We start from the raw sequence: 20,895 nt of genomic DNA, 5'->3' as shown, positions 1-20,895 counted from the left end.
CCATGCTTTGACTTGAGTGAATTTCTTCAGGGATGGAAGGACCCTTTCCTACCCTTGCAGATCTCTGCATGTGATAAGTTTGCTGCAGACGAGGTAGGCAAGGAAAGGTAAAAAAAAGTGTGGTTGCTTTTTTTTTTTTGTCTCAGTTCATCATCTCAAGCAACCCCCAACCCTTGATAATACAACATATGCAGACAGGCCTCCCACAGGTTTGGCCAGCAAAGTCCTATAAATGTGTCTCGATCTGTTTAGAGTAAGGGGAAAGTGGAAAGCAAAGGAGAGCCTGGATCAAGCCTGTAGGCAGCTCTGTAAGCTGTTCTTACCGGGAATGTATCAAATTCAGCGCCTTCAGAGCATGTGTGAGCCAGAGATCAGTCAGCGCTTCGAGTTCTGCTCTTAACTGCAGCCAGGTTTCCCTCTTAGGAGCTCCTATTAAACCTGTAAGCAGGAAAAGCATCTTTGCAGAAGCACAGAAAGGGAGCTGCGTGCTTTTGTATGTAAGTATGCCAAAGGGCCCCTCATTGTGCTCTGAATCCTGCCCTTTCCAGTGCCTTTCTCTTGTCACTGGTGCAGGTTGCTTTCCTTTGCCTCAAGGTAAGTAAGCCCTGACTGTAACACACTTATGTGCAACTACAGCTCAGCTTCTTCCTCTCCAGAGGAATGGTATCAGTCACCTGCAGTCCACAGGCCCATGTTAAAACATCCTTCTTGCAGTCAGCACAAAGCTCATATAAGAAATGAGGAAGAGGACAAAAGAGATCTGTGCAGGGGTTGGTGGCCTGAGTTAAAAGAAGCCCGGAGCAAAGAAGGAAGAAAAAATTCTTCCTGAAAAGCAGTGCATCATTTCCAGTACATGTGAGTAGGGCATTTCCCCAACAATGAAACAGGTATGTGGTGATATTCTTAGCATTACTTCTTTCTCTTTCTAGGCAAAGACCTGCCACTAATGTTCTAAAATAGAAGCAAAGCAATCTCTTGGAAGAATTGCCTGGAATTAGCTGAGATGAAAAACCTCAAGGCATCCTGATATCTTCTAGTATTGTTTTAGGGGAGATAGTAGTAGGCATTCAAGAATGCCTTCAGATGGAACTCAACCATATGTTCTTCTGTGGAAGAAAACAATCCACTGAGTTTTGAACTGTTTGCTTACTACATCATACAAAGGCATCTTGGAAAAATTCAGAAGGTTGTTCTCTGGCCAAAGAAATAACAAAATAAAGCCCCATGTTCGGATTTGAGTCCTCCATCCACTAACCCAAGTATTTTAGCACAGCTCTTACAAATCCCATACAGAATCCTTATTTCAGAACGACTGCTGAAACACTTGTTCAGCTCAGTGTTTAAGCGTTGTTATCATTATGCTCTCTGCACCTCCTCTGCAGCATATTCCTAGCAGGGCCAGAAGCATTTGAGAGGATGAAAAGGCAAACTTACTGCCCAGCAGCAGACACTTACCCCCAACGTTGTTTTTGTAGGTGTTGTACATCTCTTTCACCCGGCGGTAGCGAAATGCTAATTTCCTCATCCAATCAACTCCCCCATGAACGCCTGAGCCCAGACATAGATTTGCACTGGCAGCTGAACTGTGAAAGCCATCTGCAGAGAAGTTATACGTGCTAGAAGAAGGAAGAAGGGAAGGAGAGAGGCCATTACAATTGCAGTCTATGCAGCACCAGCAAAGAGTGGAAACAATTGAAAAGAGATAAGGAGATAAATGGCAGCACAGATGTACACAGGACACGCTGTACAACAGTGGAGTTCATCACTGCTGCCTGCTATCACTCATGCCCCAGAAAAGCGTGTGCCACCCTGCCTAATGCTACACTGCAATGTGTAGTTCTTACGTGTGCAACTGGAATACCCAAAAGATCTAAAAGGGCACCTGTGGCCTGTTATTTTTCTTTTATTTGACTGATTTATTTCCAGGCTAAGAAACCAAGCAGACTGCCAGACCCATGATCCCATTCCAACATTAGCATCACATCCATAGTCTTTACTAGTAAGCCCACTCATTCTAGTTGGGCAGTGGGAAACCTTTCAAGCTGGCTTTGAAATGATTTGGCAACACATGTGCCAGCTGGCTGGTAAATCATATCAGAAACAGGTGCAGTTAGACTGAAGTTCAACCTGATTTTAAACATTCCCTACAATGATTCAAAGCTCAGCAAGGTCAGAGCTTTACAGTAGGCACAGGTATATTAATGTGTGAACAAGAACTCTGCTCCTCCTGTGTTTAATAACTGCAGACAGCATGCGGCCAGGGAGCACAGAAGATGCATAGCCAAGAAAAATTTCTCTACATCACTGTCCAACCTCCTGCTATTTTCAAACAGCTGAGGACTACCTGACCTGCAGCTTCCAGCCTGGAGATCCCATACCTTAGATCCTGACCATTATCATCTGATGATACATCATCTATGTGGATCTGGTCACAATCCTGTGGAGCATATGAAAAAAAAAATAAGACATTAGTAAGTAAATGTTTGGGTAAGTAAATAAATAAAATCTTTCATATGATGAAAAATTACTTTAAGGATAACGTTAAGATAAAATGTTCCATGTTGCCAATACTGTCTAGCATAGAGTCAGTTAATTGCTACAAGTACTGCACAGCACTTGTGCAAAAACTTATTGTATGTGTTAAAGACATAGCAGTTCTTGTGTAGTATAGCAAGCGAACTCCTTCTTAGGCAGATAGAAGGGAGAGAGGATGCTTGTGCTTTAGCCAGGAAAACTGTATTCCATAAACTCTGTATACATGATAAGGTGCAGATTTGTCAGCCCCTCTCCTTGTGAGAACATTGCTTTGGACAGGAAGTGTATGTTCACTTAATTACAAGGAGGGAAGGTCTGTCTCAGAAATTGCCAGGGATGTCTGTCCTGCTGGTGTTTTTCCAGTGCACACTGAGAGAGTTCAGCTTCCTTTGGTGTGCAGGGAAGTTGTGCTGAAGCACTGAATAAGGTGCCCTTTCATAGCTCCATGCTAGAGACATGTATACAGACAGGGTATAGGAACGATGTGTCAATAAGGAGGAAATCAATGCCCAGGAAATTTACCCAGGATATATACTTGGAGCTCAGCCTACGTGAAATATGTATTCTAGATCTTATCTTCCAAAATTATCCATTGTTTGAATCATACCTCAAAAACTTGTTATTTCTGTCATTTCTTTCCTAGTGTTAGCATCATCGTTAGAGAGAAATCAGTAAGCCACCTTAATTCTCTCTGATCCTTGTTAGTAAGGACAAAACAGAAAACCTTCAAGTTGACAAACACGTGCTTTGTTCTGGTTGATTGATGAAAAGCAAAAGCACAGTTGATAAAAGGAATCTTCTTTGGAGTCAGAAGAATTGCAGGTACAGTTATCCTTTTCCACAGCAGTATTTTGTAGTATCTGTGTTTAAACCACACAGTTTGTACTGTATTATCTTCCTACACAATTATGGGCTTTATGAATTATTTTAAACCAGCTCTTTCAAACAAGACAAAATCCCCCAAACAAGTAACCAGTGTGGATTTCAGTGGCAAAATGTCACAGATGGCTCTCATCCATAATAATGGCATTTTATGCAGCACCTATTCCAGGTAATTCTCCATAAGCCATCTAATTTTATCATGTTCTCATCTCTTTAGTTCCCTTCATTGCTGAGGTGTGTGCTTTGTGTAACTGGAGACAAGCAGTTGAATTGCAGATTTCTGCTGGCACCTCTCTCTCCTTCACCCACTGTCATTTTTTAACCTTCCCCCCAACCCCTTGGCTGTTGTGAGCCATGCTGGGATAATATTGATGCAGCCCACTCTGGTTCATTTGTGTGATACAGGGCATTAAGTCAGGGGAAAGGTATGTGTGGAGGGATCTGTTTTTCTCATTTGTGAATGAATTGTTCTGTACACTGAAGTGTGACAACAGTAGCTATCACATTTCTGACTTCATAAAATACCATGACACTTGGTGAGACGCTACCTCATAGTCCACCGGCTGAGCCTATCAGGTTACTGGGTAAAACACGGGGAAGCTGGTTAAAGCAAGAATGTGGACCATGTTTTACTACTTGGTTACGAGACTAATTTTTCATTCTTGCAGAATTTCCTTGAAATCATAGTGAGTGGGGAACCAGGGCAGGATATCTGGGCTGCTGAAAAGAAGGTCCAGATTGTTTGAATGAAGTCTGCAATGGAAACTGGAAATCCCAGTTTCCACATCTGCTGGCTTTTAAAAATAATATTCTAGGATCTCCGAGGTACGTGATCTGTGGCATGTGCAGCCTGTAACTGAGTCAAATGTGTGAGACCTCAGCCAATCCTCCTGGCTTCTGGAATTGAACTGTTTTTACTGCCGTGACATCTCCAGGCCAGCCTGTGATACATGACCTGTCTCCAGGTGGGATGAAAACCTTGAACGTGGGCTAACGCAGCTCTGAAACTGTACCACAGGCTTGGAGAAAACCTCTGCTGTCTCCTTGTGAAATACAAGCTGTTCCTGAGGATGCATGGAGAAACTCAGTTACCACTTATGAGCATTCTCAAGGTATGTCTCTCAACACGGATGTTGTCCATCTGTGTATCAGAACTGTTAGATGAACTTTAAAAAACATCTAATGGACTCATTGATCAGTTGAGCTTCCATCCCTTGTTAAGACAGTGGGTGGGGGTTAACAGTTCCCAGAACATGAAACCTCCAGAGATGGCTCTGACAGGCAGTAATCTGCAAACATACTAACCCCCTTATTTGTTAATTCCCATTCCCTTTGTTGGTCCTCCTTGTTTTTCACACCTGTTTTTCAGAGAGCTAGGCAGTAATATCTCCAGAGGGACTGAGGGTGAAATGTACTATATTTTAGCCAGTGTTGCACTCTGAACAAAAGGAGTCTGGGAGAAAAAAATGTAATTGTAAATACCCATATTTTAGCTTCTCTGTGATCTGTAATCTTGAGCAATTCTTATTCTCCATGATTTCCCAGAAGTGGAACAAAGAGTGAAAATACTTCCTTCCAAATGAGTACTTGCCCATCTCTTCTGCGGTGTGATCAGAGCCCTTTGTAGGCAGCAATCTGCACGGCCTATGTTTGCAAACCATAGGCATCTAACCTGTCTGTACTGCTGCAACTGCAAGCAGAGGTGATGTGGCCAATAAGCATGTTAAGTGCTGTGTGAGTAGGTGAATTAGTGTAGGAAAAACCCACATTTGCAATTTGAAAACGTGGCTCAGCTGCTAACAGTCTCCAGAATGGAACAATGCTTGTGTCATAGCGTGCCTTAAGCGCCCTTGACAGAATTTGCTGCCTTGATTCTCTGTAACAAGGTAGCCACACCACCAAGCTGTGTTTCAACAAGTATCAACCTTCCCCCACCATCCTGAATCAGCTTGAAAGAAGCCCAGCTGCTAAATTCTAAATTCATTAATAATCTTTCTAGAAGAAGACCATAAGTGTTCAGTAGGAGTCTAGATCTAGGGCTTCTCCATTCACCCACCTGCCCTGAGGATGGATGATCAGCCTCCTATCCAGCTAGCCTGAAGCCTGGAGTAAATCCCAGAGGAAACTGTCCTCTCTGCTAGACTGCAGCAGCAAGAGAGGGTGAGTTAAGCAGTTCATTTGAATGGAGCTGCTGGCTCTCTGAGATTCCTGTTCTCTGACATAGCAGGCAAAAAGCATCCAGGAAAGTTGCCTGAATCTTCTCCAGAAAAACCCTGAAAGCACATAAATTCCTGGCAGACAACAGAGTGGCAGGTAGTCGGATGGCACTGACTGTGGATCACGTTCGTGGTAAGGGTGACAACAGGGCAGTGGGGTAGACTATAAGTAGCCTGACTTCTTGCATCCATTTGGCAAGGCTTTAAAAGAAGTAAGCTCTGAAAAAGCCTATTTATTCTTCTGTCATCTGCTGAGTTGACATTCTGCATCAATTGGAATAACTCATCCTCTTGATTTTCATTGCTTACAAGGCAGTAACAGCAAAACAAAGGACAGCTTAGTATTTTGGACAAGCTGACGTAAAAGAAAACTCTACTGCTCTCTCCAGGCTTGCTGATCCCTACCAGAATGCCTGAACTATGCCATGGATTTATGTCAGAGGAATGTTTTGCTGTGGTTAGCATTTCCTGACAAGAGTAATCTTGTTCTGGTCTTGAACAGTGTGACCACCCTACCACTTTATCAGTTACATTTCTTGCACCCTGACCCAACCCAGTATACAGCCAGAAACTGTTTCAGCCCTGTAGGGCTGTAGCTTATTTCGTATTGCACAGCTCAGTGTCACACCACATGATGGTGCTAATGTACACGGTAAGCCCTGTGGGTCTACAACTGAATCAGATTCCCTGCCTGCTCTTCCTTTTTTTTGTGTGTGTGTCATCGTTGTTTTCTTCTTTTTGAAGTATCATTCATTATGTCTTTTTCAAACCCAACACTTGTTAATGTATAGTCCTTAAATATCGCTTTGTGAATACTCAAGCTTGACTTTCATTTACCATCCAACACTGAAAGAATTGGATGGCTGATGAACAGGAAGGGATGTCTGTTACAACTTCTCCGAAACATAAATGGCTTAATTTACTGGAAAGTGTAACATGTAAAGAACATTCACTTCTCTTGATTTCTCCCTCATCCCCTGCATTCATTACTGAAAACACTCAGCTAAAACCAAAACACCTTGGTCAGGTTTTGGTTTGTTTCACTGATCAGGCATGTATGAAAAAACTGAAAAGTTTCAATAAAAAAAATGTTCTTCTTTTTCCAGCTAGCTGGGCCCGTGCTTCACCATTTAAAACAGTGCTGAACAAAAAACTGTCTCACAATGCTCTCTTCTCTCTTTGCTTGTTTCTGCTCTGGCTAACTGGAACACAACTTGTTTTTGAGATTTCTGAAGTTTGTCATGGCTTTGAGCCATCCACGTCCAGCTGCCAACTTTGTGTTTCTCAATTTTTTTAATTTTTTAATAGAAGATGGTGAGATAGCCCAGAAAATCAGCAAGATTTCTTCTCTTAATGTAGCAACCAAATAGCACCAGGAAAATAAATGTTTTTATTTAGCATCCTTGTAGCACAGGCTACTTAGAGGCAGTCTTTGTAAATATTTTGCTGAACAGCTATGTCTTGCAGCATCCATCTCTCTTCATACGTTGGAGATGGAGCCAAGATATTTTGTAGACGGGTGACTTCTACTTGAAGAAGTTAGGCTAATCTTCAGCTTTTTACCAGACTAGTTCTTACTCAGTTACGTGGTCCTGCTCGAATGACCGAGTCCCATGTCTGAGCAATTTCTGTTTAGCTTTGCCTTCCTTTAATATCTAGGAACCATGAAAGAAAAAAGCATACTGATTTCTTTTAATTAAAATCTTATCTCTACTGTATGGTTGAAGAACTCAGAGACCTCGGGAGACAAATCTTACTTAAGGAGGCTGCTTCTAGCAGCCAAAGCTGTTACTGACTGATAAAAGTGCAGAATTTAACTGAGGCTGGGCAATTTGCTAGTTTGCTTCATGTTTTAGAGTGGTACGTTAAACAAGGAGAAAAGCTGTCAAAACTTTTGCCAGAAGGGCAAAACTCTAGATGGGCAGAGGGTTTATATTCGGATTTCTGCAAGATACAGAGCTTTGCTGCACCATCTGTTGAGATCTCATGGGTGAAAAATGCTGGTTTTGACTGGGACAGGCTCCCCAGGGCAGTGGTCAAGGCAACAAGCTGCCAGAGTTGACAAAGCATTTGGCCAATGCTCTCAGAAGGGAGGATTGATTTCTGAGGGGCCTGGAGATCTGGAAGTTGGACTCCTTGATCCTTGTGAGATCCATCCAACTTGGGATATTCCATGGTTCTACTAAATATTATTGCTGCTTAAACAGCACCTTTGACTTCCAAACAGCATTTCTCTATTTTATCCTTGGAGAAAGACTTTGTCACTTTCCACTTTCTGCACCCCCTTCACAAAAAAAGAGCTGAAAGAGGAAAAATCTGTCAATTCTGTAATTCCCAGTAAACGAAACCCCAGGTCACAATGAAGTAGGTGCCCGGAAAAGACACATCTCTCACAGTGTGCTGAGCAACACAGTGCTGTTATGCAGTGTAGAAATCAGAAGTCCCCACTGAATTCACCAGGTACAGGAAAAGTTCTCCTATTTTATCCAGTGCAGAAAAAAAAAATCTTCCTTTTTCAAGTAAAGACCACAGAATCCTGCCAAGGAATGCCAAACCTTTCTCCTCATTCTCCAAAGTACCTACAGCTCAAACCCAACCTTACTCACTTTGTAAATGACTCCTTCAGACCATTCCTACTGATTCCAAATGCAAACAGCTTTTCATCAGCACTGTACAGCTGTTTCTCAGCTGGTGACAGAATTTTGCTTGCATGACTTTGCTCGGATTTTACTGTACATTCAAAAGGATTTTCACTTTATATAAGACCTTATATTTGTCTAAGACATACTTAGTCAGATCTAACCATACTGCAGACAGGGAAGAATTCTCTCTTTTGGTCTTTCATGTAGAAACTCGTATAATTTCATCCTGCAATATTCCTGTGCTTGAGCAGACCTCCTGCTCCATCTCCATGTGCAGAACAGAGAACATGTTTAAAACCTCTGCATTGGATTGCAGCTAATTGCTAACGGTTCCATAGGATCTCTGCTAATTTAACTTAATATAATTATTAGACAGCAAGTTTCCAGAGAAGCAGCAGTAACGTCCTCATTATTAGATTTAGTAAAGCTGCCAAAAGCCATCATTGTTAGTATGTATTCACTAAAAAATCCTTAACAGAATGAAGATGTCAGAGGGACATAGTAAAGTATGCTTTCAATATAAGCCATCTAAGGGCCATTTCTTTGGGGTCAATATTGAAAGTTTCTTGGCCAGAAAAGCAAGTTTGTAGACCAGATGCAAATGATTAGAAAGAGAGATGCTAAATAAAATAAGCAGCTACATACCTCCAGGTCATTAAAGAACAGATGTGTATCTGCAAGGTTGAAGATCATTTCTTCCATCATAAGACCTATCCGCACAGACGTTGTCGTGTCCTGTTGGAGGAGAATCAGGGTTGGTTTTTTTTTTCCCATTTACATCTATTTCTTTCTGGGAGGTGGGAGATCTCAGACAAACATGAGGCGTGTACATTCCCATTCTTGAAGATATGTTCATTACAATGATTTCATTTCCCAAGTGTATCTTAGCATGATTTTCCCATCATTTCTTTTGCTCTCCTATGTAACCAGGTTTTGTTCTTATATACCAGAAGTATATGGTATATAAGTTCTACTATACCAGAAGTATATGGTTCACCTTACATATTTCAGCCTGCACATTCAGATGAGTTTAACGAGGACATTTAGACACTTGAGGCTGCTTAAGAACATTTTCACTAGGTTAGACCAAGAATTGATTTCCAATAACATCAGTACTGAGTAGCAAAGGGATAGTTATGAGCAACAGAGCCTGCAAAGGGCAACACTTTCTTGACTCTCCCCCTCAAGCCATCCATAAGAGGTCAGCATTTTTCTCTACACACAAACACGGACTTAGAAGGTCAAGCAGCACCATGGTGAGCAAAATATGAAACCAAAACTCAGGAGTTCAAACCTTACGTCTTTTTTTTAAAAGGTACAATCACACCAGGCCAACTGGACTGACTGTTTGGGCAGTAAAGCTCTCAGTTCTCAATGCTTTCTCTGGGATGGGGACAGCAGCCACAGAGCTCCTACAGCTCTTCACTTGCTGCTTCAAAGCTGCTCAGTGGGCACTGGATACAGCCCTGGGGATTCGTCACTCTGAAATACAATCAGGGGATCTGCTGTACCCAGCCTGGTGCACTACAATATTGCATGTGTCTCGATCACTTTTCCACATCTCTCCCCTGAACAACTGACCTTCTTCCTAAACTCACAGCAAAAGCATAGGAAAGTTCTGAGGCCAAACTACATCTCTAGCAAAACACTTTCTTATTCATTAAATACTTCAGAAATGCAAGCAAAAATAGGCTATGGCTAAATCCTCAGCTAAAAAGCCTTATGTCTGTTCTGACTAAACAACAGACAACTTGAAAAAACAGCATTCCCACAACAGGCTTTTATTTGTAATTCATCTTCATTAGGACAGGGATCTCTCATCTTTGTGTTTGTGTGGGTGGTTTTCTGCCATTGATGTTACAATCCATGTTAAAACAGGGCAGATTTATACGTAGTCTTTGCTCTAATTTTCTGCAGATTTCTGTGGAGTAGTGCTATTGTAGGACAGGATAGTAATTAATTAGTTAAGGAGCTGTTAGAGGCAGCATAGTGTTTGGAGGATGAGTACATTTCAATCAACCTTTGTGGCAGATGCTGTTGACATGGATGGTGTATTACACGCTAACCTAATTATTACGCATTCCTGGTGTAGTTCTCTTTAATTAGAGCAGAGTGGCTGTGGTTTGAGCCATGTGTATGACTCAGAAGAACTGTGCCCACAGAAAAGCCCAGTCACTCATGTTCAAACGTGTTTCTTGCTGCCTTTGAAAGAAGGGCACTCTCTCCTCTGGGCATAAAATAAACTGCAACAGCCTTGCCTTGAACATGCCTAATTTGAAGTCCCAAACCTGCTCCCCTGACAAGGCACAGGGACAAGGTGCAATTAGAGCATCTAAACCTATGTAGGTTCATGAGAACAGCGCTGAATCAAATTTTACTACCCAGATGTAGTTACACAGGGGAACTATTCTGAAGAAAATATGCTGCTAAGAAGGAATAATTTTGTAAAATAGTTTTTAATGAAGCAATTTATTTTTATACATTTCAGGGATCGTTAGCCTTTAAACCTTTTTTAGGAAGTCTCATTTGTTGATATCTGTCATTTATTCTTTGTTTTGTCTTTAGATTTGATAATATTAATCACTAACAGAGAATAGGAAACATTTCCACAGTGTATGCTGTTACTTTCTCTTAAACTAAACAATATGGAAGTTGAACTGTAGATGAGAGGGGAAATATATATATATGTATCTTTCTCTTGAGATAGAGAATATAATGGAATGAAAATAAAACAGAAAAATGTACTTTACCACCCAGAGGGGAAGTCATTTGGGGAAATTATTTGGCATCAGTGCTCTCACAGCATGGATATTTCCTCTATAACAAGGCATACTTCCAAGTCTCAGGCTGATAATGTTAAAAAGCAAATCAGCACTCCCAATAAGATATGGGTGTCTAGGGGCAGCAGGCTAGGGTTCCACTAGCAGTTATTCACTTGCATTACTGCTACATCTAGAAGCACTAGTTCCAGCTCTGAACTGTGCTCAAGTTTGTAGCCACACAGAGGAAAGGCACAGTCCCTACCTTCAGCTAGCCATTTAAATGTGAATAAACAGGAGAATCAGACTGATGAGCAAGCACAAAAATGACAAAGATGTATCAATCAACGTGTCGTCAAAATTCTCTGTATAAAGACTTGGAAAGAGAATTATGATAATTTTTTCCCCTGAAGATGTTAATGAAGAACTCTTCCTGAGCACAGAAACCCTGCAAGACTAACAAACGTTGCTATACTGCAGGGGATGCCCTTCTAGACTAATGCCAGTGCTAGAGCAGTGTGAGTTTAGCAGAGCAATGAAAAAATGCTGCATCCTTATCAATGACCCCTGCTAACAAGCCCTGCCATAGGAAAAGCGCACCCTGGAGCCCTGGGAACAAAATTCCTCAGTACAAGATGTAGCCAATATTTTCTGAGGCATGTGAAGTCCAAGGACAAACACCGCAGGCAGCTTGAAATCAAATTTCCTCCAGGAACTGCTTTTTACAGTGAAAACAGATTCATTTAAAAACCTCAGACCTGAGTACTTGGTCAGTAACATTAGAAGAGCGAAGTCCTACCCCTTTGCTCATCCACAAGTCCTGCTTTCACAAACAAGGACAACAAGAGGTCAGGATAGAAAACAGGCAACAAACTCCTTTTCTAAATAAAACCTCCAAGTAGCACAGTGTATTTCTGTGTGTGTCACCTCTGCAATGAATGCTGTTGGAACTTCATTCAGCACTGAAAATAAACAGCCCTACAGATTACATTTGGTGCTTCCCTCTGGTGCTCAGACATGACAAACCAACAGAGCTCAGCTCCTGGCCTGACAACACACAGCCTTAATAGACTTCTTCCCACCAGGTGGCTGAAATAAGCATCACAGCAGCAGTACTCATTTCAAAGTATTTGTTCCCAAAGAGCTCGGGATTTCTCTCCTCAACATACCCTTCACTTTCACTTTAAACCAAGAAGGGTAGCAGGTTCACAGCTGCCCATTTCTGCTCATCTTGAGGGAGATGACAGGTAAAAAGCCCCTGACATGCTTTCATAAAGTATCAAAGCATACAAAGAAAACAGCATGCTCTTTTATTTTTTTTAACCTTTTCAATCAAATCTGGATGCTGAATATCACTGTTAAGTTGGGTGGTTGCATGCACTATTCCTCTAACTGGAGGTGTGCATGGAACAAGCAGTGGATTGAAGTGGGAAGTAAGGACTGCACATGCCATGTGAAACTTAGACTACCCTGTACTGCAGCAAAACAAAGGGAGCACAGGATGTCTAGACCCATTCAAATTCACTTTAATCTACCTAATGAGAGTACAAACAGCTGTGAATATTTTGCAGCATGAGCCCTGGACTCTTCTTACTCAAGGGCTAAACTACACAGAAGCCTGTGATACTGTATTTTCAATACTACAGGTAGCATTTCTTACAAAAAGTCCATTAGCTACACTTCAAACTGCACTGTCAGCATCCTCCCAAATGGCTTGGTTTCAAGGCCTTCTTACCACTGCTCCTGAAACACTAAGCTGGATTCTTCATAAACTACTTATTCTTGCCCTAAAGTATGCATTAAAAAGACATGTATTTGTTAACACCTGGAGCTACTACTAATCCAGTTGGCTGTATGTCCACAGCCAGCTCTCCCCTCTTGTACAGCGTAATTTGGAGAGGAAGCGAGACATGGAATTATCTCTGGCAATCTCTCAACTGCAAGTCGCTCTCACCCCCAGTCCTGGCTCCAAATCAGCCAGTTCCAAGTCTCTGCCTTACAGGTACCCTGTTCAGACTTGCAGGCCATTAGCAAAGGGGTAAAGCTTGTTCCTTTGAGACAGATAACAAATCAGCTTGTTGTCTGAGTCTGCTTCTATTTAGTAATGTGCCAATTAACCCGACATTCAAAATGCTAGGACAAAGTCATCCTGAACATAGATCTTGAATTCAGACCTCCCTTTCCCCACCCTAAGAAAAAAAAAACACAACCCAACTAAATAAAGCCTTTCTATTTAAAACCAATCAGTCTCTTTAAATCCCTGCCAAATACCTGTTTATGCCATGAGCAAATAATTACTTTTCTACAAGGAAGAAAGTATTAATTAAGAGTATTCATCAGACTCCTATTCTGTAGGGTTTATCTGCCACAGGTGTCAGCCAGAGGTGAGAGACGGATTAGTACACAATCAAGGGCTTTTCTAAGTTAAATCTCATCCTTGTGGTTAGCTGTTAATAATGAAGTTGTCACCAAAAGAAAGAATTTAATAGTTTTAATTGAGTTTAATTACTTGGAAACTCCTGAAAAATGGACCAGCATGGTTGTATAAAAATAATAACAATAAAAAAAAAAAAAAAAAAAAAAAAGGCAAAGAACAAGTGCCTGGGCCACATGTTTGAACAAAGAGAGTCTGTAAATAATCATTCCGTGGCTGTAACTTTTTATACCTTGATCAGAATTTGAGACGTGAGCCAGGCTTTCCCATAAAACAGGAATATTAACCTTGTGCATCAGTTCTAGTTTAAGTCTACGTCTCTTTGAGGATGAGAACACATTTAGCTCTTTTACTAGACTTAACTAGCTTAATTTTGTTTATCTTTTGTTTAATAAAAGCAGATCACTGCTGGACTCAGCTTGTTAGAGTTTTTCAAGTGAAAGAGTGGGTATTTGTGAGGACAGTTGGTTTAAGTATCCAAGTAGCTACTTCTGGAAGAGACAACACTTCAAACTTTTTGACAAGGGATTGTTCTTTCCACCCAGTTTTCTAATTTTCAAGCTCTCACCTTTTTGTCCCCCTGAATGAAGACACATCCTACGACCCAAGCACTGCCATATCTAGGTTTATCAGACAATCTACTGAGTTTACAGGAATAGTCATCACAGTGCAATCCTGTGGCAGATCCATGCTAGACAGACAGCAAAAATCAATTAGACTCCTTTCTTCAGATACTTTTGCATATTCACCATTGCTGTGATGTGGGGACACTTCCAAGGTACTGCTTACTATTTACTGAACGATTGTGCTTCTGCTGGCATACACCTTTCAGAAATGGAGGGGTACTATTCCTTGGAAACTACTACAATAAAATGAGAATGTCAGTAATTAAATCCTCACATTCAAGAAGCACAAGAAGGTTGAAAAGGCTCTCTAAATGAAATGTGCTTAGGGACAAGCAGTAATAACTACTCTAATTTATCCAGCATCTGAACCAATGAGTTCTGAAATTGAGTCCAGCCCTATGGGAATAGAGTACTTAAATACATGTTAAAAGCTGGGTCATAACGCTTGAAAACAAATGGAAGCTATTTTTATTTAGTGATTGTACTGTTTGGGATGGAGTTAACTAACAGCTGCTAAGGAAGGGGAGTGAGAATGTCGCTGTGTGGTACTTAGCTGTGTTAAAGCACAACAGTTACAGGAAGCTTTCATGAACAAAAGTCCACAAGTGATTTCTTTTTATCGGGTAGGGCATGAATAAAAAAACAAAAACAAAAAGGGGGTGGAATTTGCACCAAATATGTCTTCACTGCCTTGCTCTACTCACAGGAAAATCACTGTATTTTTCAGTAAGCCCCTGATAGTGCTACGAAAAATAGAAAACTCCTCAAAAGCTTGGTGCAAACATATCCCGGTGTGTAATCCTCACGTGCAACTTCCTAATGCAAACTGTGCCCCTTTATGTTTTGTTTTTTTTTTATAATATTCTTCCCTTTAAAAATCAAAAGTCTGATTCAGTGATACTGGAAAGCAAGTTCCCTTTACTCATGCTTGCTTGACAATCTAACATTGTTCCTGCCATAGATTTCATGTCAGAAATAATCCTTTAATACTTCCAAATGCCGCACATGAATTTTGCTTAGAAAGCCCTCGGTTCATCTAAGCTCTAGTACAAGAGGTTACATCTACATGAGCTCAGGGCATCTCCCATGCCCAGCATCCAGGCTGTCATAGGTCTGGTTTTGCCATTTCTGCTGCTGCTTGAGCCTGTACAGATGACAAACACAGATGTTTGCTCCTGAAATACACATCTGAAATAATCAAATGGCTGGAATTATTTACTCCCTTCACTCCAATAATGAACTAATAATTGATATAGCAGCATGTCTAAAGTATCAGACTTTTTTATTACCTGCAGTGATTGAACACTTTTTTAATTTAACTTAAAAAGGCATTAAATACAAGGTTTAGCCTCCAGTGGGTAAAAAAATCTCCAACTTCCTCAGAAAATCCTTTCCAAATTGTATTCATCTTGACTTAATCCATGATCTACTGGGTGAATTAGGCTCTGTTTGTTTTGAAAATCTATTTTATGGAGTTCCAAGGACTGTGTTTTCCTTAGGAAGGGTTTGTTCTGCCTTTCTGACCAGGATGCCTGCTAGCAGCCCTCCACACAGGCCTCTGCAGGTTTTTAACATCCCAAGGTGCCCCACACATATGACTAACAAAATGTAAATAAACACAGCTGAGCCAGTAAGAAATTGGAAGGTTTTCTCATTAAAGAAATAAAATAAACAGATGTCCTTAAGCACTTTGGCTCATGTTTGTCAAAGGAATGGAAAACTCTCAGATGTTTGCACAGCAATAGTGATATAAGGCCACATCTCAAGTGAGAGAAGAAGAAAAAAAGCAACACCATGGCACTTTGAATTAACTAATAGTTCTCAAGGGAGGGTGCTTTTGATTTGAACCTTAGCAACTTCTACAAATAGTTTTTAACGGCCAAGCAATAAAATGGAGTTTTATTCCTTCTCAGTTTGTAAAGTAGTAAAGGACAGATTTGGCCATTAGAAGCATGAATCACCATCAGAGTTGATTAAATCCCTATGGTGTTTCAATCAGGTTCTGCCTTTATGGTCCTGTGAGAGAACAATGCAGGGAAAAGTACAAGCTACTTGAAGCAATCAGTGAAAGTGGGTCAAAAAGGAACAAATAAATAAATCAACTCTGCTTTTTTAAAGTGCCTCAACTAGAGCCAAGCAGTAACTTCTCAGTGATTTTTTTCTTTATATTGGTAACGATAATTCACTTAAACAAAAGTTTTGTGTAAGAACAAGTAACTGCCAATGAAACATTTGAAGGTAAAGATTTCTCAAATCTATATCACGTCTGTTCCTAAGGTTTCTTAAACCTACATTATCTCATGCTGAGAATGAGGCAGTCCAGTTCAGAGCGCTGCAGATACAACATCCACTTGAAATGGAAGCAGACTGTTCTTAGGTCCTTTCCTCAGCTGGGCCAAGCAGCAACTTCTCTAGTTACTCTGACCAGGTCTTGAGACCCAGCTACTGCTGGAGGACTCTTTCGTAGTCCTTAGCGTATTCATGCCACCGCAAGTCCATCATCAGACATGCAGAGCATGTGTTTGTACGGCTGGAAACATCTACGTGTGCCCTGTCTCTCCCACACTGAAACACCTCTACCACACTTTTCCACCTGGCTGCTTAGAACTTGGAAAAAATCTATGGTTGCTGCTTCTGCAATACAAATTAATGCTTAGACAAATGGCCTTTACATCAATCAAGTGTACAGCAACTCCAAGGCAAACAGCAGCTACTCTGGACAAAGTGTCCACACAACCTAGGCTCACAGGGACACATTATAACACAGCCAGCCCAAACACCTTCACTTAACTAAGATCTTAAACATGACTTTGCATTATTCTAAACAAAAACCGGTATATAATGTGCTATATTATTTTTTGTAGCATGTTTTTCTTAGTTTGAGCCGATTCAATAATGAATAATCTCAAAAACTGTTACGCATCTTACAGGGAATTTTATAAATCTTAACTCCCAAGTAGTAGTCAAAGTCATGGTAAAGATCCAACACAATTCAGCTATTGGGTCCTTCATATTTAACCTCTTAGTTCTAGTATTTCAGGGTAACTACTGCATGAAAAGATGAATTTTGACTGTAGACTTGACTTTAATTGCATTATGGAACAACACTGCAAAGATCTTAGTCAAGTAAAAGGGAATAGACACATGCTTTATTTAGTTAGTCACTTACTTGTCACAGATACGCTTGCCATCTCTTTTTATTGTGTCTGAATTAAATGTACCAAAAGAGTCCTGTACTGTGCCTAGCTGCCCCAAACAAGTGAAGAAAGCCCTGTGACTTTTACCCAGCTCATGTGAAATCTCAGCAGCACTTTAACAAATTTTGATCAATTTTTTTGCACTGTATTTCGTTAATGATATTTCAGGTAGATCTTTGCAGACACAGTAAAGACTGCAGCCATCTTCCTGCTGAATGGGAACTCTATTATATGTGTCTGGGGATTGAAAGGGCTGGGTAGATGGCACATTAAGGCATAATAATGGTTCACATCTGTTGTGGTCTCCAGGCACTTGGTAAATATTCTGCACCCATACAATGATCAGAAGCTGGCAGAACAGGTTTCTAAACCTTCCTGAACATAATATCCAGGGTTAATTGGCTATGAAAGTTTTTTTTCCCCCCTTTTCTTTCTCAGATGGCCTCCTGCTAAGAAACAAAGGGGTGGAGAGATTTCGTCAGGTCTGACAGCCTAAATTCCCCAATCTGTTAGACAGTGACTCCGTATGTTTGTGCAGGTATGCACCATAGGCAAAAAGGCAAAAGGCGATGTGAATTTGTAGGCCACTCTGACTGCCACAATAAAGGCTATATTGCAGTGTCCGTATGGGAAAGACATTAAGACCAAATGTCTGATGACTAATCCATAGGATGGACCAAAGAGTTTTGACAGAGGGTACTAAGAGGAGCAAAACAGGCTGGGCCATTCATTCATGCTTCAACCTTGAGATTTTTTTTTTTGTTCTTTCACCTTTGTTTATGTAGTTTGCAAAGTATTTTCTAAACACCCAAGACCAACTGTCCATGCTCTGAAGCATTATCTATGGCATGGACAACAGATTTCCACAGCTGAGTTTTACACTAGACAAAAAGAGAATTTTCACATGAAATCAAGTCAGAAAACATGCAGTGGAGCATTAATAACCCTTTCATGAAATCTTCACCTCGTTTCCTTTTTATTCTTTCTTTTTTTCCTCAGAATCCTATTATTTTTTTGACAGCTCCCTACTGTCACCACCAAGGAAGGAAGAACATGCAGGAGCATCCTGATTTCGTAGCTAAACAACACAGGGATTTAGTCCCAGATCTCTAACTCTGGCTGAAATTCCTCCTCCCATTTCTGTCCTCTCCCTGGAAAAAAATCAACCCAGAATGAGGTGTTATTTTTCAAATTTAACAACACTGGAGTCCAATGTTTGGAATGGCTGCACAGCAGCAACACCAGCACAACCGTCAGGATGACACTGAGGTATTAGTGCTGGTCAGGGGAATGCTGAATATCATAGAAGCTGGCACATTTTCTCGAGGAAGGCCATCAGGTGTGATATTAAATTCAAAGCATGTACATGTCTAACCACAGGCACGTGAATCTTTGATGATCAATTATAGGTAAATATGGCAATTTTAGGCACTGATACTTTATTTTGAGATTAACACTTCCTACATTATTCATGTACAAGCTTCTGAAACACTAGTAACTTCTGGTTCAGTGCTTCACTTATACTTCATAGTTCAACTAACTCTAGCATTTCTAAATTGTGATGCTATTTAATGATTCCCAGGACAGCCTGTCTGAGCATGCTCTATTTGCCTCTTGGTTTAAAGTCTGTTCCAAAGCCCATTGAAGTCTCTATTTGTCTTTGGATCAAAACCGTTAGCCTATAATACTTTTATAACACAACCATTATCTTATAGAAAAGCTCTGTGGAATTTAATACTGATGAAATAAAGGAAGAACTATGAAAAAAACCTACTGAAGGTTCTCAAAGAGCTCACTGTAGCTTAATAGGAAAGGTGCTTCACTCATTCAAAAAAAAAGAAAAAAAAAATCTATTTGTACTTCTCTTTAAATTTGTATAAAGGCAACAACCAACACAATTTTGTTGCTTTGTAGCCAGAGAGTCCTTTTTAAACAGAAAATCCCAATTTTCCATTTTCCTATTCTTTTCTCTCCCTATTCTGTGTTGTAGGCTGCTGCCCACAAGTGCCCTGCCTTCATCTAACGTGCTCTCATGGCCAAGGGGAACGCCTCACACAACGGTAAATGCTTTTGATAAATCTTTACTGGCTCCACTCCCTGACCCCACTTCATCTCTACATTGGTTGCTACAGAAGTGAGCAAGAGCTCACAAGCACTGTGGTGGTACGCTCCTCACCTCTGCAAATCTGTCACATCCCTAGGTCCATCATCTACCCCTGTGAAACCATCCCCACATCCCCTGAGTTAGAGCAGGAGGGAGCTGATGAAGAGACCTGATTCGGAGGTTTTATGTTAGGACTAAATATTCTCCTACAGTTAAGGGAATTCTCCGTATACTATTTGCAGCCCTTACTCAATCTTAAGTATGACCACATAGCAAGTCTATACCACGTAAGTTTATATTTCCTGATCGTGCCTAATTCTTTCTATTTTTTGCAGGCAGTAGGTTTGAGCTTGCACATGTATACCTCAGACAGCCTCATTCATTACGTTCCCTGGGAAAAGTATCCGCTTCAATTACCTTGTACAACATGGGTCTGAATAAATCCCTCCTTGGAAACACATACTTGGTTTTCAGAGGGTGCTGCTAGAAGTGTTAGCAGCATTCCAAGTGCTGCAGTAGACTTCCACACCACAAACACCATTTTATATCCTTTACAACTGTGCACATCTAACAGTGAACAATAAATCTATCTTGCTAATTACACATTCAGCTTGTTATAACCGTCATAAAACAAGTACAGCTGGTAAAGCTATGAAATGATGTCAAATCATATTTCTGCTTTCTAGAGAGAAGCAGGGTTATTTTCCAGACTCCTGATGAAACTGACTGTTCAAAGCCATGTGTGGAAACAGCTGCCAACTAGGTCATCCACCTTTAATTAGGTAATGATATTGTCTTTTTTCCTGCCCATTTAAAAGTGTTTGACATTCTGTAATTCCAAGTGACTTAAGTGTTTATCATAAAAAGCTGCCTTAGGAAGAAATTGAAGCACATGGTACTAAATTAAGGACCAAGCATTTTCTTCTGAGCAGCCAAATTCAGTCTGTTCATACACAGAGAATGTTGCCTCAAAAAATCTATTTGACAGTGTTTCAAAGGGGGCATCTGAAGTTAGGACAGTTAAAGTTCCTATGGTTCCTAAAGCCTCTTAAAAATGTATGCTTCAGCAGCCATGCAGGAAGAAGAGCCAGTATTCTCCATAACAACCTAAAGTGACTAACACAAAATCTTTTTTAAGAACAGTTGTCTGAGATTCAAAAGAAAACACTAGTCTAACAGAAAACATTACCTCATTCAGGCCAGTTACTGCCCTGTACCAGCTAGACAGACTCTTCCTTGCTGAAGAAAGGCAGTCAAAGCACATCCTGATGTCCTATCTAGTTGTAGCCAAACAAGACAAGCTTTTAAAAACAAGAAGCTACTTGCAACATAAAAGGGATGTAAATTAAATATTCCTGTTAGAAGGGAATACCATAGGACATATTTATACAAATGTGTCTGACTAAAATCAGCAGCATCTGTTTGAAAAATCTGTGTCTTTAACTGCCACCACAGTTCCTGATGCAAACTGGCTAGACAAGAAGTCATGTTAAAAAAATT

General features: G+C 40.6%; 1 protein-coding gene and 1 long non-coding RNA gene across 47 annotated transcripts in view; one reads left to right on the top strand and one right to left on the bottom strand.

Moving 5' to 3' along the window:
• Positions 1-20,895, bottom strand: part of EYA2 (EYA transcriptional coactivator and phosphatase 2) — an 86,497-nt gene that overhangs the window by 4,547 nt on the left and 61,055 nt on the right. For all 43 annotated transcript variants that reach the window (XM_085519621.1, XM_085519625.1, XM_085519626.1 and 40 more), the window contains 4 exons: positions 8,921-9,010; positions 2,379-2,437; positions 1,456-1,616; positions 324-438 (listed from right to left, as the gene is read on the bottom strand). In XM_085519621.1, the coding sequence (XP_085375747.1) occupies positions 324-438; positions 1,456-1,616; positions 2,379-2,437; positions 8,921-9,010 (425 nt within the window). The remainder of the gene's footprint in view (positions 1-323; positions 439-1,455; positions 1,617-2,378; positions 2,438-8,920; positions 9,011-20,895) is intronic.
• On the top strand, positions 364-19,853 carry LOC146757841 (uncharacterized). Of its 4 annotated transcripts, XR_014935768.1 has the most exons (4): positions 2,363-2,487; positions 3,179-3,357; positions 4,086-4,529; positions 19,282-19,853. It is a non-coding gene; the product is annotated as an uncharacterized LOC146757841 (long non-coding RNA). The 4 variants fall into 4 exon arrangements; XR_014935767.1 differs by lacking the exon at positions 19,282-19,853 and adding an exon at positions 364-497 and having other exon boundaries at positions 637-2,487; positions 3,179-8,603; XR_014935769.1 differs by lacking the exon at positions 19,282-19,853 and adding an exon at positions 435-855 and having other exon boundaries at positions 930-2,487; positions 3,179-8,603.

The sequence above is a fragment of the Coturnix japonica genome, chromosome 19 (assembly GCF_054131305.1).
Source record: "Coturnix japonica strain WE chromosome 19, WE-NBRP24, whole genome shotgun sequence".
Lineage (NCBI taxonomy): Eukaryota > Metazoa > Chordata > Aves > Galliformes > Phasianidae > Coturnix > Coturnix japonica.
The sequence above is the reverse complement of the archived record's forward strand: the minus strand, read 5'-3'. Positions and strand labels throughout refer to the sequence as shown.